General features: G+C 37.1%; 1 protein-coding gene across 1 annotated transcript; it reads left to right on the top strand.

The window, feature by feature from the left end:
- The first annotated feature begins 6,960 nt into the window (after positions 1-6,960).
- On the top strand, positions 6,961-22,883 carry LOC101387625 (cysteine-rich secretory protein 2). Its single transcript, XM_087437879.1, has 9 exons — positions 6,961-7,050; positions 8,223-8,259; positions 9,949-10,019; positions 13,423-13,539; positions 14,333-14,420; positions 17,622-17,767; positions 18,196-18,293; positions 20,203-20,291; positions 22,264-22,883. Exons 3-9 carry the CDS (start codon positions 9,951-9,953, stop codon positions 22,389-22,391), a joined length of 735 nt encoding a protein of 244 aa, XP_087294005.1. The 5' UTR covers positions 6,961-7,050; positions 8,223-8,259; positions 9,949-9,950; the 3' UTR covers positions 22,392-22,883.
- Positions 22,884-23,929: the final 1,046 nt, after the last annotated feature.

Genomic DNA, 23,929 nt, shown 5'->3' with positions numbered 1-23,929 from the left:
AGTAATAAGTCATGTGGATTCGTGTATCCTCTTATATGATGTGATTAGAAGGGCCTTTCGCATCTGTGGTATTCTTTCTAAAAACGTGTAATCCCAATCTCATCATGAGACAAAATATCCGGCAAGCCTAAATTGAGGGACATTCTACAAAATATCCCTGATCAATACTCCTCAAAACTGTCAAAATCACGAGCAATGAGGAAAACCTGAGAAACTGTTACAGACCGAGGAGACTAAGGAAACACGAGAACTAAATGCAGTGTGGTACCCTGGATCATTCCTAGAACAGAAGAAGATCTTTAATGGGAAAATTGATGAAATCTAAATAGAGTCTGGAGTGTTTCAATAGTTATGTTGATTTCTTAGTCTTGACAAATGTACCAAGATAATGTAAGATGATAACCTTAGGGGAAACTGAAACTGGGTAAAGAGTATATGGGAATTCTCTGTAGTATCTTGGCAAAATTTCTGTAAATCTAAAAATTCTCCAAAATAAAAAGCACATTAAAAAAAAAATCTTGGCTCCATGATACTTCATTCCTTTTCTCCAGATTACCTGGTTATTCATTCTCAGACTTCCTCTCCGCCACCAAGTTTCAATTCTTCTATTCCATTGCTAAATGTTTGATGTCATTTTTTTCCTGGACCTTTCAGATAATACCAATGACTGGATTGTCAAAACAGACTCACACGCTTATCCAGTGTCAAGCCTCACTAATGACTTCAAGGATATGAGTGGTCATGAGGCAAAGGGAAAACAGGGAGAGAAGCAAGAAGACCACCAATGCAGTGCCCAGATGCTGTTTTTGCAGCACATTTCTTTTTCTTTTTCTTTTTTTTTTGTTTATTGCAATAACATTGGTTTATAACATTGTATAAATTTCAGGTGTACATCATTATACTTCTATTTCTGCATAGATTACATCATGTTCACCACCCAAATACTAATTACAACCCATCACCACACACATGTGACGAATTATCCCTTTCGCCCTCCTCCCTCCCCCCTTCCCCTCTGGTAACCACCAATCCAATCTCTGTCTCTATGTGTTTGTCTATTGTTGTTATTATCTACTACTTAATGAAGGAAATCATACGGTATTTGACCTTGTCCCTCTGACTTATTTCACTTTGCATTTCTTAATCTCTCAAGCGATAAACTTCCTAATTAGTCTATGTTCAAAACCTTTCCATAGACTTCTCAAGAACTTAAGATAATATTCTTTTAAACTGATCTGCAAGAAGCTGAATGATCTTTTTTATACTTTCTAATCTTACTGCATTCCACTCTCCCTTATTTCTTATGCTCCAAGTACAATGATCTTATTAAGTTCTCTCAAGCGCCTCAATTTCTCTTACTTCAGGGCATTTGTGTTTGCTACTAGCTCTGTCTAAAAGAGTCATCCCTCTATTATTTGCTAGAAAAGTTCCTTCACATTAGATGTCATTTCATCTAAGAGATGGCTTTGAGTAAAGAATCTGAAGAATGCTCCCATTCTCTCTCACAGCTCCCTGTACTTCCTTTCATAGTGATCATCACAATGTGTAATAATTCATTTCTGCATTCAACAGATATTTATTAAAAACAATTATGGCTCAGGTATTTAATTAGGTATTTTGAAATAGAGTGATCAACAAGACTGACCAAGTTCCAAACTTCATGGAGTTCACAATCAAATAGGGAAGAGAGAAAGAAAACCATTTTGCAAATGAATGCTTAATATAATGCCAGAAGCGATAAGTGCTATGATCTAAAATCGGCAGGAGAATAGAGAATAATGAGGATAGGCTGTGGGGGGCATTAACTTAAATAAGATGATTAGGTAAATCCTCTCTGAGGTGACAGCATTGGATTAGGAACCCAACAGAAGTGAAAGAGCAACCAATAAGAGGATTTGATCAAGAAAACTTTCAGGCAAAGAGAATAGTGAGTACAAAGTCGTTGAGGTAGGAATAAACTTGGCATACTTGAGGAAAGGCAAGAAGCCTGGAATGCCTGGAGCAGACTGAGCATGGTAAAGATAATTTTAAAAAGGGGTCAGAGATGTAGGCAGAAACTTAGTCATGTGGTGCTCTCTAGGGCAGGTAAAGAATTGGGATATTATCATAAGTAAGATGGCAAACCACGAAAGTATATTGAAGAAGAGAGTGATAGATAAGATATAAGTTGTACAAGGACAAGAGTAGAAGGAAGAAACCAGTTAAGAGACTACCGACTAGAAGTGAGATTAAGTTAAACTGCACTCGATTATAGATGCATATTATATATATACGCCTACCACGTATATTGTACAATTTCAGAATATTTTTGTTTATATCATGACAGAAAACAAGAGAACTATTTCCCAACTCAGGCTAGTATTACCCTATGCCAAAGCCAGAGAAAGACATCACAGGAAAAGGAAACTACAGACTATTATTCCTCATGAACACGGATGCGACATATAAATAGAATTATACACCATGACCAAGTGAGGTTATCCCAGGAATGAAAGGTTGTTTCGACATTCAAAAATCAATTAATGTGATATACCAAATTAATAAAACACATATATCATATAATCATCACAAAAGATGCAAAAAAATGCACTTGACAAAATTCAACACCTTTAATGAAAACAATTTTCAGAAAATTAGGAATAGAAGGTAAACTTCTTCATCTTAATAAGGGACGTCTTACAAAATCCTCCAGCCAACCTTATACTTAGTAGTGAATAACTGAATGCTTTCGCCTTATATTACTTTATAGACAAAAATACTACTGTAGTACTTTTCAATCTGGAATCCACTACCAGGAATAAAGCAAGGATGTCAGTTTACACCACTTTGTCTACAGTTTAGGTTTACAGCCAACGCAGTAAAATAAAGGAAAAGAAATTAAAGGTATGTAGATTAGAAAGGTAGAAACTGTCTTCATTTGCAGATTAAAATGAGCTTTTTGTAGAAAATCCAAAGGAATCTATAAAAAAGCGACTAGAATTTATAAGCAAGTTTAGCAACGTCCCATGATTACAGGGTGGAGCAGGGAGCAACTTGCGTATAGAGGAACGGGATAAGAATTACAGTGGATTTCTCATCAGACTCCTTGCAAGAACCCAGTCCTAACTTTCAGGCATTTTCAACATTGCTTCTTTCAGCTCAGCACACTGCTAACTTCTGACTTTACGTGAGTATTTAGAAGTACCTGTACTGTTCCTCTCAATAATGGAGATGCGCTTTTAATCCATGTGTAGACTCAAAACCTACAAGCTGTCTTCTACTCTGGATTTGCCCTCCACACCAAATTCATCATCAACACTGCTTTTTTATCTTTTCCCATCCCACCCTTTTGTCCTATTTCTACTGCTGTAAAATTAATATGGGAAATTGTCACCACACTCTTATTTTTCCCATCACCAATTACTCAGCTCTGCAAATTACCCTGCACAATGCTATCAGGCAGCTTTCATGAAATAATATTTGATCATATAGTTTCACAATTCTCTAAACATCAATGAAATTACTTTCCCATGTTACATAAGGAAGCAAATCTCCTTAGACTTCTATACAACGTTTCCCCAACATTTTCAACACCCTATCATTCTGAGTTAAATATGCCTTGTGATATGCTCTTCCAACCAAGTATACAAGGCTCTTTTTTCTTTCTGATCAAGTCATATACATTTTTCAAAGCAGTTCAAATGTCACTCTACCATCTAGCTTTTACCTAGATAGTATCAACTCACAGAACTCCCAATTACTGTGTATATTTTCTGTTCCAACTACTTAGCACTAAACTACACTACTTGGTAATGTTCTTATATATGTATCTTTCCCATAGTATTTGTGTGTGTGTGTGGTGTGTGTGTGTGTGTGTGTGTGTGTGTGTGAGAAAGATCAGCCCCGAGCTAACATCTGTGCTAATCCTCCTCTTTTCTGCTGAGGAAGACAGGCTCTGAGCTAACATCTATTGCCAATCCTCCTCCTTTTTTTTTTTCCCCCAAAGCTCCAGTAGATAGTTGTATGTCATAGTTGCACATCCTTCTAGTTGCTGTATGTGGGGTGTGGCCTCAGCGTGGCCGGAGAATGGGTGCGTGGGTCTGCGCCCGGGATCCGAACCCAGGCCACCAGTAGCAGAGTGCACGCAATTAACCGCTAAGCCACGGGGCCGGCCCTCCCGTAGTATTTTAAGTCTTAGAGGAAAGAGATGGCGTGTCCCTTGCTCTGAATTCCTTAAGAACCTAGGCCAGGTCAATATTTATTCATTCAACAAATATTTAGAAGCTGCCACCTATGTAACTGGTATTATGGTAGACTTTGGAGATATATTGCAATAATCAAGAGAGACATGGTCAATTTCTGAAATACATGTTCACTGACAATCTATCACTACAACATTCAAGTTGCTCTCATTCTGACATCAGCTATGGGAGCAAGTAATAATCATAGGTATGGTGACTCCAAGAATGAAAAATAGAATATTCACAGTAAATTACAGACTATTAGAGGATAATAATGAATTGTTTTGCACAAGAAAAAGAACAAATGTACTAAGAAATTCTATTTATAAAAGGTAAGCAGCAATTCTGTGGATACAAGTATTTGAAATATTAAATTAATAATCTAAGCAAGATACAGTGAAAACATGAATATACAGTGAGAAACAGATCCAGGAATAAGTTTCATAAACATTCAGAAAGGCAAACTGTCAGGAGTGAACTTTGATTGAAGGTAACTATAAGAATAAAGCAGTCTAGGATGACTTCTAAATTCCAAGATTTTTTCGGTCAGTGATACTTGAACGGAAATAGTAGTAAAGGAGAATAAAATAATGTCTGTGCATTGGCCATTTGGAATTTTAATGCCGCCAAGGGAAAATGACACTCAGCCTCCTGAAACATGGCAGTTTGTTTTAGTTATAGTTGTGCCTAGGTGAGTCTCAAGGGTTGAAATGAGAAATTTCAAGCCTCTTGGCATGCGGTACAGAAAGAAAGCATGTGATGGATGTTAATCCTTGGTTTCACATCTTTTGACCCAACCGAACCTCTAGGTAATGAGTTAATTCATTTCTTTAAATCTTGAAAACAACTAAGCATCGAAGAAAATGCATCTATTACTCATCTTCCCTTTGTGAAGAGAAGCAACACATCTTAAACCAAAGTCTAATAAACCTGCTGAACTTGAAGCCGGCAGCTTTAGATAAGAATTCTGGGAATTTTCCTGACTTGTTTCTGTTACTCTTCTCGAATTTCTTTACCACAAAATTGTTGTGGAGGGGAAGAAGAAGGGGAAGAACAGGAACTGTTTATGAGCGAACCCGCAAAATGCTCGTTGCATCTATGCAACCCTGAGCGCATTATTGGCACCACACTGATACTGCGCTGCAAACTTGTCTATGGACTTTCCCAATCTGCTCTTTAAATTTTGAATCAAATTCAGGAGATATTGTCTGAAAAGGAACGCCTCCTTTTTCAGCCACCCACTGGGCATGTCAAATCCTAGTATTATCTCCACCCTCCCCCTAGTGTTCATGTGTGTGAGCAGACATTTACCTTCCTCATCAAATCATGGTAATGAGTAAAGCAGAACTCTGCCTTTTACAAGGGAAAACGTGTAGCATTTCCTCGGTGCAGCCCCGGGGGGCGGATGGGAAAGTTGGAGGAAGAATTCAGTTAGCCGATGGCTGCACTGAAGGCATAAAGCCTTGTGACGTCGCATGCACGCACGTGGTTGGCTGGGTATCTTAGTTTCGCTGTAGGAGGGGCGAGCAGCAGGCGGTCTCTGGCTCCGTGCGGTCCTGCCGCAGGAAGATTTGGGCTCTGGAGCCAGGGTAAGAGTTCTGGGAAACGAAATGACTAGGGCCTGGGGGATGGGGTGAAGACAGGGGAGAGAAAGGGTGAGGAGTGTTCTGATCCTCTGTGCATTTTCTGACATTCTGGTTGGCACATCCGCTGATTCAGTGCATAGGGATAGAGTGTTCAGTTTTGTTGCTTAGCATGCATTCACCGAAGAGTTTCAACGTGCCGGTATGTTTATTCTGTTGAAACTCTTTACCTATGGTAAAAAAGAAATCATTCTATGTACATGAAATGCTCTAAGTCCTAGCGCAAGCCTGAAATCATTTCTAAATCTGGCCTTTCATGAGGTCAAATTAAGAACTTTAGTTTCTTGGGCCGCCCCGTGGCTTAGCCGTTAAGTACGCGCGCTCCGCTACTGCCCGCGGGGGTCGGATCCCTGGGTTCCGATCCCAGGCGCGCAGGGATGCGCCCCTTCTCCGGCCATGCTGAGGCCACGTCCCACATACAGCAACTAGAAGGATGTGCAATTATGACATACAACTATCTACCGGGGCTTTGGGGGGAAAAAAAAGGAGGAGGATTGGCAATAGATGTTAGCTCAGGGCTGATCTTCCTCACACACAAAAAAAGAACTTTAGTTTCTTATTTATGTTTTTGAATGTGCAGTTATTAGAAACTGTATATTACAAACAATTAGAATTGTGGTTGTTGACGCTTCTAGACTTCAGTCATCTACTGACTTCCAGGAAAAGACATGAAGAGATATAGGTGTGACCCCCAAATCCATGTAGTAAGTGCTCACTGTGTGGGTGACTACTCATAGAAATTATCTTCTAAAGAGTTTATGGGTTGGAGGTCTAGATAAAGAGTTGGGAGTCTTGAAAATATGCTGTGATATTCCAAGGAAGTTAGTCAACCAACAGTTAATTGAACTTCTTTAAGAAACCTACTTCCTTGTTAGTGTTTGAAGGAAATACCAGGACACGAAACCATAATCTGATTTCAGAAGGAGATTATGGTTTTAATGATGAGATCAAGTAAATACAGTAAAGTATTAGAGAACAATACTTAACAGTGAGTCAGCTTTTAAGTTTGTGATAGAGATTATTGATACCATCTATCTATTCTTCACATCTTTACTTTAAATATCCTCTTTTTCCCTATTCTAGGATTATGAAACCATACACCATCCTCTTCCTGTAGACACCCTAGGAGAACCATGTTATCCTGGTCTTAAAACACCTGCAAGAAAGGGCACAATATTTTTCCACTTGTAAGTAGCAAGGAAAAAAATGGCAGCCAACTTTTCAACTATGTATGAATGTGGGTTTAAAGGAATAAAATATAATCATTTTTTCTTTAAATATACTCTCACCAAAAGTGTCATTGCTTTCATTGATGCAACAAAGATGATTATAGGTTGGGTGAGTGAGGGTGGGGAGAGAGGGGAGTGGTGAGGAGGAGTATGTGGCATCATGGTCCATTGAATTACGGAAGTGTGGGTCGTCTAATGCAAACCTATTGAATGACTGAGCTAAACAGAATCTTCAGGCTCATGTGTATGTCTTTCAATGAGCTAATGAGGATGCAAGATGCTAATGAGGAAGCCCAGATGTTAGATCATTTTCCTGAAGTTAGCCAGAAGGTCTCCAGTAGAACTGGGCCTTGAACATTTGAATCTCTGATTAGATTATACTGATTTTTTTTCCTGTGACACCTGGAAGTAAAAATAGGTCTTATAAGCACTTTTAAAATTAGCAATGCAATCAAACAACTTGCACTTATGGAAAGATCTTATGAGCTTCGAAAACTACCATGCATTGCAAAGGATAATAAAAATATTAATAATTTCCATTTATCAAATATTCTATGCCAGGCATTGTATTATGTGTTTTATGCATATTATGCCTTTCAGTTTTCAAAGCAAACCCATGATATGATAATCTACATTTTACAGAAGAGAAAACTGAAGATCAGAGAGAATTTCCTAGAACTGATGGTTCACCAAAGATCACGCTCTTAACGAATAAACTAAAGAAAGTTGGTAACCGGGAAATAAAAGTTATAGAAAGTTGAGCCATGGGAGTTCAGCTATCAGGTAGGATCCTGGTTACCTTAGCAGTGATTAACCAGTCTTGAGTGGTTATTATTAAAAAATGAGGCCAAAAAGTCAGCATCCAGATTTTAGTGTGCCTAAGAGGAGAGGGCTGGTTAGGGAGGGAACGCATGCTTTACTTACACATATTAAAAGCTATGTGGGAAACACGTAATGTCAAAAACAATGTCAGACAACTCACAATGAAATTTGAAGCTATTAATTTGAAAAATTCCATTTCGGAAATTTACTGACTTTGACTTACTTGCATAACCAGAATTTACTAACACAGAAATAGGTGTAATGCAGATTGTGCTCTAACCTTCTCTCCACCTTCCTTCTTCCTACAGATAAAGCAGATACTTCATCCTGCTCTGAGAACCAACAGTAAGTGATAATTCATTTATTTTAATGTGAACATTTTGTCAATCATTTTTATTTTGCCAATGGTAAAAAGATATAATTAATAAATTTATCCATGATTTTCAAACTGTATGGATAAATTTTTATTGATAGAATGATATGTTAATTTTACTCTTTTACTCACTATATCAAGTCGAAACTTAAATGAATTTTCACATATCATTCTAAAGTAGATAATATAAATAATTCTCATGTTTATCACTTTGAAACAATTATACTAGAACTGTCTTTAATAGAAAAATGTAAAAGTATGACAATTTTGTATATATTGTATATACCTCCATAGTAGTGATTTTTACTATGAACATATATGGTTATGTATTAATACAAGGATTGTTAAAATAAGGATAGAATGTCTCCATTGTGCTGCAAAACGATTGCTTTTTGCCAGTTGAAACTATGTTCCTTTCAATGTCCATTGTCATAATGTGAGTCATAATTGGATGAAGGCTAATTTCTGATATTGCTTAAGACCTTACTATTGGTATAAGTTAAGTAACTGTTCTAAGCCTCAGTTTCTTCACATGTAAAATATAGTCAGACCTATCAAGGTCTGAGAGTAAAATTAGATATCGTATTTTACCGTACATGGTCAATAAATCTTCATTCCTCTCCCTCTTATGAGCACGTTATTTAAGTTAAAGGGAATACATGAAACAGGTATAAATTGTCTACTATTTACAAATCAATAGGGCCTGAGAAGTACCACAGATAAATTGTGTAGAATTGCTTTACTTCCAAGAATTTGAGAGTACCAGTCTCACACAAAGAAAACTAATCAAGGCAGCATTCCTTCAGTTTACAAAGTGAGCAATTTATATGACTAATGGCAAGAAGTGAGTGCTTTCTAAATTTAGTGGTGGTGTTGCTTCATCTATAGGACCAAGGATCTTTTTGACACACTGAGAAAGGACAACATGGGCAACCCAATGCTGAGTGTCTTTTAAAAAGTTAATATAAAACCGTTGTACCAAATCATGGACTCAGCAAATTTGAACACGCTAGATTTTTAAACATTAATTGTATTTGTATTTTTTCTATACTGGGAAATTTGAAAATATAGACCAGTGTAAGGAAGAAAATAAACATAACTTCTAATCCCGCCATCAGAGAAATAACCACTAATAAAGTGTTTGTACGTTTATTTCTGTGTAATCACAACCCTGGAATTTGATTAGAGTCACGTGTAAATAAAAGAACAAACAGTTCTACTTTTCATAGAGAAGAGCAAACCAAGAGATGGTACACTTTGAAAATAAATTCCTCCAAAATTGAGATGCATAATTAATCCAGTACCATAATTAACTATGAAGAAGTCTGTTTTTTCCTTATTTTCTTTTTGATAGGCCTTAGGAGCAATGGAACTGGGCAGAAAGAAGGTGGCATGTCCCTAGTCTTTATAGGTATACTTCAAGGGTATCAGTCAAGTTCTTCAGTTTATTTTTTATTGTCCCTATCAGAGACAAGGTTGGTTCCTCTATGGTTCTACTGGCACCATATGACCAACTTCTCTTGTTACATTATTTATGAATTTGAGAATCACAGTTCCTTTGAGATAACCAAGATCATTACATTGGTTTTCCTCTCTTGCTCAGAGGTCCATGCACTACATGTTTCAATGCAAACCTTTGTTCTCTTTGACTTACTTCCCAGCAATGGCTTTACTCCCAGTGGTGGTGTTTTTGGCTGCTCTGTTGCTTCCATCTTTACCCACAGAAGGAAAGGTAAGGTTAAAGTGGAAAATCTTTCCAGAGCTATCCAGGCAACTTTGTAGGATGGCAAGGTACTCTGAGAGTGGAAGGGGCAAGAATGTCTGGTACATCACAAAGTACTCGTTGGTAGCTCAAAGCACTTAAGACAGTTATCTAGATGAAAGTCTGAGGCTGAGCTGTCCAATACAGTAGCCACTAGCCACATGTGCCTATTGAACACTTGAAATGTGGTTTGTCTAAAATACGATGTACTATCAGTATAAAATACACATCAGATTTCCAAGATTTATTACAAAAAAAAGACAAAAATATCTCATTAATAATTTTTATATTGAATACAGGGTGAAATGATATTTTGGATAATTAATATATTAGGTTCTTAGGGCTGGTGTAAGAAATTAACACAAACTGGATGGCTTAGAACAACAAAAATTTATTCTTTCACAGTTCTGGAGGCCAGGAGTCTGAAATCAAGATATCAGCAGGGCCATACTCCCTCTGGAGGATCTAGGAGGGAATTTATTCCTTCCTCTCTCCTAGCTTCTGGTGGCTTCCAGCAGCCAGAACACCACTTCTTGGTGTTCTTGGCTTGTGGTTGCATCACACCAATCTCTGCCTCCATCTTCACATCACCTACTCCTCAATGTATCACTTACAAGGACACTTGTCATTGGATTTAAGGCGCACTCGGATAATCCAGGAGGCTCTCATCTCAAGATCCTTAACTTAATTAAATCTGCAAAGACCCCTTTTCCAAAGGTCATGTTCACAGATTCTGGGGATTGGGACATGGACATATCATTTTTGTGGACTACCACTCAACCCGTTTCAAATAAAATGTATTATTTAAATTAATATCACCTGTTTCTTTTTACTTTTTTTAATGTGACCACCAACAAGTTAAAACTACATATAGTGCTTGAATTATATTTCTAATGGACAACTGGTCTATGAGTTTAAAAAGCTAATGATAGTCCTCCGCCCTCAAGATCTTTTCTGATTTTTTTTATTTAGTTCATTTCATTGTGATCCCCACAGAAAATTAACAATGTATTTACACAACTAAAGAAGCACAACTTCTTTATATATCACCACATTTAATTTTCATTACTGTATGACAAAATTATACCCGTTTTTTACATTAAAAAATATAAATCTAAAGCTCTTAGTGTTTTCTTTTGCTTTGTTTTTTAATGGTCATAGACTTAGTATATGAGAGCCCAACTCTTGAACTCAAATCCTCTATTTTGAATATGCTACTTTGCTTAAATAATCCCAAGAACAAGATCAATTACCTTCTTCAGTGATTGCTGGGTAGGTGCCCATATAAGGTGTCTATCTCCTGATCAGAAAACCTCTGAATGTGAGGAACTTTGGTCATTGCTGTCTGCTCCCACACTCTCCTTTAACTCTGGGAATATAAGAAGAGCTAGGACGCCTCAGACCAGAGAATTCTGACACTGGGTCAAACCTCATTGGGCATTCAGAAATGTAGTCATTATGTTACATAATCAAATTTTCAATCTGAAGACAATTTATTTATCACCTAGGGCTTCATTCAAGTAGTTTGCTGTCTTCTCAATTTCTTTCCTTTCATGGCCCTTTCTAATCCCCTGTTACCTTTGTAGTCCCCCTCCTGATCTTCACTTATAAAATTATTTAAAGAGGTATCATTTGGTCTTTTGCACCACTAGATGTTTGTTGATCAGATGCTCTACATACCCTCTGCCCAGTGTGGTTTTCAGTGCCTTCTGAGGATGCCCAGAAAACACTATTCACCCTTCAAAACCCCAATCCAGACCATCTTTTGTGAAGCCTTTCCTAACCTCAGTCAAGAAGAACTGATCCCTCCTTCCTCTATATCTAGTAGATCCCATCTCCCATTTCAGTCATCATGTGGTGATGTAATTATTTATGTCATACTGCCTATCCAATATAAACTCTTTAAGGAGATATAGATACTCTGTTTGATCCATTTTATTCTCAACACTTTTCATATTTCCCGTCACCTAATAAAAGCTTCATTGATACTCATTAAAAAAAAAGGCACATCTTCACTAGAAATTTTATCTACAAAGCAAGGTGGGGTAAGAGGCAGAAAATAATTACTTTTTTCAGAGACAAAATTTTGCTGTGCTTTGAAATGAAACTACTTTAAGCAGGTTTTTGATGGTCAATAGGACATATCCAGGGATGTTATTTTACGCTTTGCTGTAATGCAGAGATTAGTCACAACTGATATTTCATGTGTGCATCTTTTCTAACTCAGGAATCAGTAGCTGAGAATGTGCTGAATCTGTGGGCACAATGGCATTCACTCTTGTCCTTAAGAACATAGAAACAGGCAGGAGAAATGGGTGCATAAGTAAATAGTGGCAATAAAATACAATCAGACCTGTGTTCATAGTATTTGGAGAGCTTTGAAGGAACTCAGTATTGAGGGGAGGAGAGAATAACTTACCCAAAGATGTCGGGGGAAATCCACAAAGGGCCCTGTCTGTTTAGACTTACACTTTAAACTCTTGCTCATGCTCATATAACATCACACTCTTGTATAAATTTAGGTCATCAAATTACATAAACCTTATAGAACAATTCACACACCCTACTCTACCTCCAGGCTTAGACCCCCTCCCCCACACATACACCAGAAATATCAGCACCCTATTTAATACCCTGTCAGTTCTATTTCTGTTACTAAAAGGGACAAAGTCAGCAATAGTCCATTAATTGGGTGGCTTTGCTCCCTCCAAATTGCCTTGGAGATTTTTTTAATATTGCAAAGATGTCTTTTGAGTGACCTCATAAAATCTACCCACAATAGGTAGAATCATTTTACTAGAATACTGAATGCACTTCAACTGAACCTAAACATTCTTTCACTTAATATGTTCTAAATACATTCTTTCTCTAAATACAGACACCACATCAGGTCGAAGTTCCACTTAAAGTCCAGGATGAATCTTGAACTCCACCCTTATCTCCCCTGCTGCAGCCTGATCGAATGTGAATGAATATGTCTGAATGATCCTATTGTCTTCTGTGTACTTTTGTGGTTACAAAATATTATCACTCATATGCTACAGAAATCACGTTGAGTTCCCTTGAAACTGAAAATTGGCATTTGTGGCATCAGAGAAGTTTTTCCTTTGTCATGCCATGATTTACATCCCCATTCTCAAGGCTTTGAACTACTTCTTTCCTGTTTGTCATGGTTTTGGCTCAGATTCATTGGCAACTCTTAACAATTAATATTGGCTTGAACTGAATGCCTTTTTGTTTTTTTAATTTTATTGAGGTCACATTGGTTTATAATGCTTTTTAAAATATCTTTGTTCCCTTGCATTAACTCATTCACTCTTAAATGCAGTTTTCAAAGATGTAAAAAAATAACCCTGATTTTATTTCCCTTTAGGATCCAACTTTTACTGCTTTGTTAACCACTCAAGCGCAAGTCCAAAGAGAGATTGTCAACAAACACAATGAACTAAGGAAATCAGTCTCTCCACCTGCCAGCAACATGCTAAAGATGGTAAGAGGCAGTGATACAAAGAAAGTGGTGTGAACCAGCGGTGGCAGGAGCAGGTAGCTGGTAACTGACATCTCTTAAGAGCTTTGTGACTTACCAAGTTCTGCCTCTGTTTTGCTGTTTCATTTGAGCTGTGTTACGGGCAGTACAGAAATTAATTTTCCTTTGTAATGGTTAAATGACTTGTCAAAGTTACAGGGCTATTAAGTTGGGAAAGCAGAATTAGAAGCCAAATCTTCACACAGCAAACGTGAAGCTGCTACATTTTTTTTTGTTCACTATCTTTCCTAGTCTAAAATAAAGAAATCCCCTTTCCTTCAGGATCAATGCCATTTAGGGTAAATAATAGCCTGCTTTCCAGGGCATAGTCCATAAAAGCTAGCTGTCTCTCATTTGAACACAATGGGCTACAAATGGAGGTGGGAATAATCTAGGCCAGCTTATCAGTATTGAAATATAATTAAAATACTTCACATGATGATCAGTATTTAAAGTGGCATAATTACTAAAAATCCTAGGTGTGGCTGCTGTGCTATCATAAATAGTCAGATATTATAGATATTATTCTATTAGATACGTCACCTATGGACTTCTCTTTGTGTGGAAACTGGCACTGGAGCAGATAAAGACACACACATACAAAACCAACAAAAGGATATTTTAACCCCAATGACAATTAGATAATACACCTACAGAAATTTTAAAGTAGTGCAAATCAACCTACCAATGAAATCATAAAGCATATGCTTCGTTGGAGTTGAATCTTTAAGTGCAATTTTTTTCTTGTGACATTTAGGAATGGAGCAGAGAAGCAACAGCAAATGCCCAAAGGTGGGCAAACCAGTGCACTTTAGAACACAGTAGGGCAGAGGACCGCAAAACCAGTACGTAAATTAGTAAATATTTGTTGAATAAATGAACAAATAAAATAATATTGGACAAATAAAATAGAATGGACCATTCTGGGATGTTGCGTTAAGAAGATTTTGTGAATAAATGTTGCTTTTACTGCTGTCTTTTTAAAATCAAAGTGTCTGTACATAAAGAGATAACTAAAAGTACCATTTTGTTCTTGTTGATTATTTGCATTATGGAAATAATTTCTTAAGCAATATTTTGTTTGTTCTTCTCAACCAGCTCATGAGTCAATAGGTCATGTATCATCATTTTTCCAGTTTTAAAGATTAGAAAACCAGGATGTAGGAGGAATGACCTACCCAGGAACACAACCTGAAGTAGTATCATATGTTGGACAGTTAACCAGGCTTTCTGATTTCTAACCCATTGCCCTTTTTGTGATATTGTGTAGCTGTTTGGCATTTTGAAATCAATTTTTTTTCGTTTATTTATTTATTTATTTTCTTGTTTAAATTAATTTATTTTTAAATGAGATATAATTGACAAATAACATTGTATTAGTTTTAGGTGTACAACATAATTATTCAATATATGTATATATTGCAAAATGATGACCACAGTAAGTTAACACTTATTACCACACACAATTACAATTTTTTTCTTGTGATGAGAACTTTTAAGTCTTATCAACTTGTGATGATAAGAACTTTGTACTCTCTTACCAACTTTCAAATATACAATACGGTGTTGTTAACTATAGTTGCCATGCTGTACATTAACTCCCCAGGACTTATTTATCTTAGTGGATTCTTTTTTTTTTTTTTTCAACTTTTTGTTTATTGCAGTAACATTGGTTTATAATATTGTATAAATTTCAGTTGTACATCATTATACTTCTATGTCAGCATAGATTACATCATGTTCACCACCCAAATACTAATTACAACCCATCACCACACACATGTGCTGAATTATCCCTTTCGTCCTCCTCCCTCCCCCCTTCCCCTCTGACTTGCTTATTTCAGTTTACATAATGTCCTCAAGGTTCATTCATGTTGTCACATGTCGCATAATTTCCCTCTTTTTTAAGGTTGAATGATAGTCTACTGTATGTATATACCACATTTTGTTTACCTATGCATCTGTCAATGGACATTTAGGTTGTTTCGACATCATGCCTATTGTAAACAGTGCTACAATGAACATAGGAGTGCTAATATCTCTTCAAGATCCCAATTTCAGTTCGTTTGGATAAATACTCAGAAATGGATTGCTGTATGGTTTGGTAGTTCTACCTTTAATTTTTTGAGGAACCTCCCTACTGTTTTCCGTAGCAGCTATACCATTTTGCATTCTTACCAACAGTATACAGGTTTCCAGTTTCTCCACATCCTTACCATCACTTGTCTTCTGTTTTTTTTAATGGGCATCCTGACAGGTGTAAGGTGATACTCGTTGTGGTTTTGATTTGCATTTCACTGATGATTAGTGACGTCAAGCACCTTTTCATATACCTGTTGGCTGTTTGTATGTCTTCTTTGGAGATGTGTCTATTCCAGTCCATTGTGGTCAGAAAAGATCCTTAGTCACTTCCTCAGGCAGCCCCCAGAAAAGATAGATATTTGGACATTCCATCTAACTCGCTCTCTTCCCAGGGAGAGGGTAGGAGCTGGAGTCTTTTGCCTACTTACTCCGTGCTGAACCAGGAAGGGAGACTATAGCAACTGCCAGCCCAAATGTCTATCTGTTCTCACTAGCCCCAGGCAGCCAGATTATGCTACATCTTGTTAGCATTCTGAGACAGGCAAGTCAGAAGCCACTCCTTTGGGCAGCCTTTGGAAAATTTGTGGCATTGGATGCCCAGACGACCTCTTTCCCTCGCCAAGGAGAAGCAGGAAGCTGTGGTTTTTGTCTGCTTGTCTCATCACAGGATGAGCCAAGAAGAGGAGCTATGGCATCTACCAATCCAAATCGCCATCTCTGTTCTCCTCCACAGGGCAAGAATGTGCCAAACCCATCCGAGCTCCCAGACTAGCAAGACAGATGCCAGTTCTTTGGGCAGCCCTGGAAAACCTGAAGCATTGGACAAGCTCTTTGCCTCCCCAGGGGAAAGCTGAGAGTTAGGAATTTTCATTTGCTTGCTCTGTGCTGAGCCTGGAGGAGGTGTTATGGCATCTACCAGCCCAAGCCACTATCTCCATTCTCCCCCGGGTGGCTAGCCTATGCCCGACTGTCAGAGCTCCAAGACCAGCAAGACAGAAACCAGCACACTGGGAAGTCTCTTTGGAAAAGCTGGGCTGCTGGACACATGAACCGACTCTTTCTCTCCCCCGGGACAATCTGGGAGCTAGGGGGTCTCTTCCCGATCATATGGCACTGCACTGAGGGTGGGGATTCTAGCAAGACGGTGTCCTAATCTCCCTACAGGCTTGAGTGAGTCTGTTTTCATATTGTCCCAGGGTACAGGAGCCTTTCAATTAGTTTTTGGATTTCTCCCAAGGGCATTGTGTTCATGAATTGTAGCTGAATCAGTGTGTTTGTCAGGGGAAGGAGAGTCCAGGGCTTCCTACTTGATCCTCTTGCTGATGTCACCCTCTGCAAGACCTTCTTGCCTAACTCTTTCAGCAGAGTTTGGCCTTGTGACATTCTCATTTATTGATAAAGAGAAGACTCAAATGTTTTGAAAACTGTCTTCCCTCTTGATGTCAGTTACCTCTTGATTGGGGCTCTTAAAGATTGCCTGTAAACCTTTTTTTTCAAAGTTTACACAAAATCATAATGATAACATTTATTCAGCATCCTATATGTGAAAAATCTCTAGTGAGGGTCGGGAAGAGGAGGAGAGAAAGAATAAAAATTGGTGGCTGCCTTTTGCAAGCTTACAATACAAAGCTGAGAGGACAGGAGGCATTACACATGTGAAGAATTTAGCATGAAAAAGAATACATCTTTGACAGTCCAGAGGGAGAAGGATTTTTGAAGAATAAGATCTTCTCAGTCTATTCAAAATTTTCATGTTGAGGCGAGCCTCAAGGCGCTAGATAGATCTGTCTTCTATTCAGCTTCATAGGTGATAAGGAACATAAGCACCTGTTTAATGTATTAATCAATAGTTAGCAAGTATAGACACTTGTTTGAAGGGCAAAAGCATTGTGTTCACGTAGTTGATTTCTTTTTGCCATCAAATGTTTTATTGCTTTCGTCATGAAAGATCTGTTGCTTCTTAGATACCAGATGTGGTGAGAATATCTATATGTCTAGTGACCCTACTTCCTGGTCAACTGCAATCCAAAGCTGGTATGATGAGAGCCTCGACTTTTTCTATGGTGTAGGACCAAAGAGTTCCAATGCAGTTGTTGGACATTACACCCAGGTAAGGGGAACAAATGAAAATACTTCTGCCACAAATGCTCTAATAGAGAAAGCTTTTCCAAATTATGACCAACTCCAGTGTTCAATTTGGGGGAAGAGCCTGAGTAGGTATAATACATATAGTCTTGGCATTTGGCTGCTACTTCACCTAGAGCTGTCATTTTTTTCCACAACCTGAAAACTCATGGTAGGGAAGTACACTCTGTACTTTTCCAGCGTTATAAATGGATAAAGTAGTGAATGTACATGAAAATGTAATATTTTAAAAGTTTGTGACTTTGTTTCAGTAATTTAAATATTTCCATAGGTACATGGCTACAAACTATAATAGTAACAATTTTTCAGTTTTATATTTGCTACTATTTGGGTTTTTTTAGTATTTTTCCTCTTCTTTAATGCACTGTCATATATTCCCTTATGGATTTGTAGGCTGTTTGGTACTCATCTTACCTTGTTGGATGTGGAATTGCCTATTGTCCCAATCAAGAGAGTCTAAAATACTACTATGTTTGCCAATACTGTCCTGCGTAAGTATACACTTAAGAGCTTAATGCCAATAATTTCATCTGCGATTTAATATTTTAAAACTCTCATATATTAAACAAACCGGAATAAAAGCCTATTTCAGTAAAAGGAAAGAATGAATCCTTGGAAATGCTCTTTAAGCTGAGATACATTCAACTTATCTGAGAAGAAATCAACTTCTCAGTTCCGAGTGTAAAATCTGAAGCTATCTTTCCTCAATTATAAATTGATGTCTTTTCTCTTAATCACCTTTACCCAGGACTCAAGGTTATTCCATGAGCATGTGTAGTGTGTATTTCTCTGGATTTCATATCATCAGTTCTCGTTAGTTTCACACTCTAGGAAGGTGGAAGCTTGATGGTTAGGCAAGGGGTGGTAGTGGAGTGGGAAATAGGGGATGGCAAATTGTGATTTCAGCCCTGTCTGCTAAAATGTTCCTACTCCTGCTTTAAAAGCCACTTACATTAAGAAATGATTCATTCTTTTGGGTCTCAAATGTTTTTCAAGAGATCTTTGATATATTTCAGAATCCAGAAAAAGGTAACATCTTAAGTCTTTGTTTCTCAGAAGTTTTCACAAAAGGCTCCATAAGGAACCATCTGTTAAGGTCTTGATTTATAGCAGGAAACAAGCTCTTTTATCAAGCAATATGTTATCCACAATAAACCCTATGGATAGATTGAAGATCTAAACTTAGCATATCTGTTAGTCTTAATTTCTGTTAATGTTTGAAATTCCTTACCACTGGAGGCAGAGGGAAACCTCCTCCAAGATTTATTTTGAGGCTGTAGATAACCTGGGGATATGGATCTCCAGTTTGAGAAGTATGACCTCCAAAGTCATTTTCCTGCAAGTCCCTATTAGGTAGGGTTTAGTAGAAGCAATTGAGAGGTCTGAGGAGAAAGCATCCAAACTCACTGCCTGGCCGTGAGGGGGAGGCATCTGAAGCCAGGCATCTGAAGTTAGAGCTGGAGTGAATAATGAGAGAAAGCAGGAGTGAGAGAACTTCCACAGCACCTTTATATCTATTTCAGTTTTCCCAAGGGCTCCCACACATACAACTATATTCTCTACAGGGAGACTGAGATAGAAATGCATCGCCTTGGGCTCTTGGCCAACTTGACACTATTGAGATTTGCACTCCCATGTATTTTCAAATGAATTAAATGGCCAATAGGATAATGATCATCGGTGAGTTACAAGTTAGTCACTGAAGATGATTACACTCTAGATATTGGTATTTATCAAAACCTTTTTAAATTAATATTTTTGTTTTTGGTAAACATAAAAATCTCTCACACACCACCTCTAGAAACTCACAGACCTTTCCCCAGATCTCCCTGCCCCAAAACACACACGCCAACTACTTAAATATCACTACCACCACCTAGAGGTCAAAAATATATACACCGGAACTTTACTGTCCCTAGTTCTAATGTTAGAAAAATTATGGTATTTTATCGTCTTTCAAGTGTAAAATGATATTGTAACATTGAGTATTCTTTTCCATACTGCAACCCCCTGCCCCCAGGACCTTATTCTCTCTTTCTAGAAGGTATGTTCTACCCCTAGGCAGCACATTGGGGTGTACTGCCTTACGGATTTGACTGAGTCTATTGGGAGATGAAGTGTGTCGCCACATTGAAATATACTCTGAAAACTTTAGACTCTAGTATTCCAATTTGGTTGCTCGGCCTGCAGAATTATAGTCAAGCAGAAGGGTCAATGTGTTAAGTATTTTCTTAACTTGTACATTATCTGAACTACACACTGGGAATAGTAATGCTTCGTTTTGTTAACATAACTAAAAACATTTAATAACTATGTATGTTTGGTGATCGATGCTGCCCTTGGAGTAGAAACTAAACAGCAAAGTGAAAAATATTTAACACTGTGTATTTTAAATTTCAGTGGTAATAATGTGAGTAAAAAGAATACCCCTTACCAACAAGGCGCACCTTGTGCCAGTTGCCCTGGTAACTGTGACAGTGGACTATGCAGTAAGTTTGAAGTGATTAACTTGCTATTTTAACAAAGACTTGATACTGTATTTTCTTCTTATGGATTAAGAAATCTCCTTAAGTAACGGATTTAAATAATGTCTTTATGCAAAAGATAAAATGATGACTCAACAGAGTGTGTGTTTAAGTAAACATTTAAACCCTTCAATAACCTACATATTATTTGTAATGAAAAGAATATTACCATATGTAAGATAATAAAACATCTACCATCGATGTGTTTTTGTGACTATGCAGAGCTCAGTAATATTAACTATACATGGTTTTGGTAAATAGTTCACTTCATCAAAGTTATTATCATTCTACCAAAGGTCGTATTTTGAAAGAATCAAAATATGTAAATCTAAGGATGTCAGATCACATTATGGCTCAGTCTAGACAGGGAAACCAAATATTATGTTTCTTTGGTGCTAATGAGTTCATCATACTGATTACTTCATTTTTTTTCTATAGTATAATTGGAATCCTAGTGTTTAACTTAATAAATGATCACTTGCCCTATAATTTGATAGTAGTTTTGTGCACATTTTTAATGACAAAATTCAATTTGTATACAGTATTGGCTCACAGAACTCATGAACATATTGTTGCAAAAGGAGAGAATAAAATAAATGTCATGTTTCATTTCTAAAGTTGCCATGAAGAGAAGTAAAAATAGCTGTCAGCTTTTTATAGTTGGGATACTTTTATTTAAATTATTATGAACAATAGAGTTGCCCTGTTCACTGAGATTTTTACCATTCAAGTGAATTCACCTTTGGTTAGCATTCTTTCTGACTGAATTATATAGCTATAATTCAAAATATTGGTCATATAAAAGCTATATATCAACTAAAATGAAAAAAAGTTGAATATTTATACCTCTGCTGAATGCTAAGTAGCTAATTTGCTAAGGAGCTTGGAATTTATCCTATTAACATTAATCACTCAATTGAAAGATTTTAAACAAAACAGTGAGAACGTCAGAATCATGTTTTATAAAAAGATTTTTAACAATAGTATGTAGAAACAATTGGATGAAAGCCACCAAGATAACTGTTGAAAAACATAAGTTGAAACAAATGGATGTCTTGACTGCATTGCTGACAAAATGCATGACGAGAAATGGACAGAGATGAGAGACAAGAAGTCGAATAGCCAGTGTTTGTGACTTGTGCTGGTTGAGTGCTGGTCAGAAGTAGAAAAGGAGTTCTACTTCCTGGCCTAAATTACTGACTAGTCAGAGAGCCATTTCCTTGAGACGGCGGGATGGGTGTAGGTAGACCATACCCAAGAATAGTCAGCCTTGTGGGTAGTGTGATGAGTTTAGTTTGAGATTTGTTGAGTTTGGGGCCCCTGGGGAACATCCAAGAAGAAATATCAGAAAGAAAAGGGGCGTGTTGTCACTGTTTGACATCTTTATCTTCCCATGGGTGTCACTTTCTCCAGAAAGAAAGCACTGGAGTCTAAAGCAGTGCTGTCCAATAGTATGACATGATGGAAATGTTCTCCAGCAGCATATGTCTTACAAATAGCCGCTAGTCACGTGTGACCTTTGAACACTTGAAATGTGGCTAGTAAGATTAAGGAACTAAATTTTTAATTTTATCTAATTTAGTATAATTTAAATTTAAATAGCTACATGTGGCTAGTGGCTCCCATATTAGACTCTGCAGATGTAGAGAGATTTATTTATATTCATTTTACTCTCTTTGCTAACGGAGAAAAGTAGGTCAATTCATTTTAGAAACATATCACCAAATTCAAAATAAAAAAATGGTGAATTAATCAGTCAGCTCAACTAAGACATTTCATATGTCCCTCAAGAAGTGAAAGGCCCATCGTAGTGTAAGTGACGCTAACCTGTTTGTCCAGTGCTAACCCCACCCCCCCCATGCACTTTGAACGTATGGATTGTGTTGCTGCTACTGAGGATAATGATAATGAGGTAACTAATCTGTCTTTGTTACAGCCAATAGTTGCGAGTATGAAGATCTCCTTAGTAACTGTGATTCCTTGAAGACAACAGCTGGCTGTGAACATGAACTGCTCAAGGAAAAGTGCAAGGCTACTTGTCGATGTGAAAACAAAATTTACTGAAATGCCCAATGTGCATTTTGCAGGACTAAGCGGAGAAGGGCTACATCCTTTAATTGACACATACCAGAGGGGAAATTGTAGGCATGTTAGTTACAAAGTTGATTCCAGACAGTAATGCATCTTTTTCTCTTGGATCTTTGTAGAAATCTCTTACATACAACGATATACAAAAGCAGCATAGTCTGTGATGACAACTTTGGACTTGGATATAAATTTGGTACTTCAAATTGAATTAATTGAATCAAGTTGAAGATTTTGAAAGTTGTATAACCACAGGACTTAAGTCACTAGAACTTTGGATTAAAACGAAGAATTACATGTTTCCTGAAACAATATGCCAAAAAAAAAAGACTATAACATCATTGCCATTCCTGTTGCATGATTTTTAACACGTATAAAGAATGAATTCAGAGACTGACATCTATCTTTGTCTTATGGCCCCTTCTTTAAACAACAGTAATCAGCTTTCAGAATAAAGAACTTATCTAAGCAACCATGTAGATGTGATTCTTGTGCAGTATTTTATCGTATTCATTATTAACCCCAGCTAGACTCAGCCCAGAAAAATGGTTATACAGGGCAAAATTTCCAAAATATTTGCCTATAAAATTAAACTTTAACAAAAAAAAGGAATAAGTTCTATTCTTACTTGCTTTTTGCTTTTTGACATTTTGATCTCCTCCTTTCTGGTTTAGTTGATAAATTTTAGAAAGAGCATTATTTGACAGCATATACAAATACAGCTTAACAACAAAAAAAAAGAGCAACAATAAATGTTTTAGAGAGATTTATCATTTATAAGTCTTTGCGTACATTCTCATTTAAGATTGATAACAACAAAGTATAGTAGACCCATTTTATGGATGAGAAAATAGACACTAAAAATCTAAAAACAGTGAAGGAAGTGTTGAAAGTACTCAGGAAATAGATCTGGCCAGACAAATGGTGTACTAGCATGAGCCACTGATGCCTCCAGGATGAAATAAATTATCTGAATCATCCTATACTTGTTAAAGAAATTGAATTCAGAATTCTAAAGCTTCTAATAGAGAACTTTCCAGGCCCAGATTGTTTTACTAAAGAATTATGGCAAACATTTAAAGAAGAATTAATACAAATTTTACACAATCTCTTCCAGAAAATAGAATAGGAAGGAATACTCCTCAATTCATTCTTTGAGACTGGTATTATCCTACTATTAAAACCAAAGACAATACAACAGGAAAAAAAACATAAAACAATAGTCCTTTGACTGCATTTTGCAGATGAGTAAACAGGGATAGGAGGGTTAGGTACCTTGTCCAGATATAAACAGCCAGCAAACTTAGCATACTGAGAGCACAGACTCTACCCCAATATAGCCTGACAAAAGCCTAATGTTTTTAAGCAAGACACAATGCTGTTTCCCGATCTAGACCAAAATTAATTGAGAAAAGTTGGGATTAAAAATGTATTCAAATTATTGAGTAATTTGCAAAGAAAAGTTTCCTTTATATAAAGTTCTTAGATTGCTTTTTCTATACTCATGGACATGTGTT

Source organism: Ceratotherium simum, chromosome 13, assembly GCF_057802395.1.
Source record: "Ceratotherium simum simum isolate JZ-2026a chromosome 13, ASM5780239v1, whole genome shotgun sequence".
NCBI classification, from domain to species: domain Eukaryota; kingdom Metazoa; phylum Chordata; class Mammalia; order Perissodactyla; family Rhinocerotidae; genus Ceratotherium; species Ceratotherium simum.
This window is presented reverse-complemented; position numbering and strand designations above follow the sequence as displayed.

Coding starts and splice junctions, on each gene's coding strand:
- LOC101387625 (XM_087437879.1), top strand. CDS start 9,951: ATGGCTTTACTCCCAGTGGTGGTGTTTTTGGCTGCTCTGTTGCTTCCA. Junction 17,768..18,195: donor TTGTTGGACATTACACCCAG/GTAAGGGGAACA, acceptor ATGGATTTGTAG/GCTGTTTGGTACTCATCTTA. Junction 18,294..20,202: donor GTTTGCCAATACTGTCCTGC/GTAAGTATACAC, acceptor TTTAAATTTCAG/TGGTAATAATGTGAGTAAAA.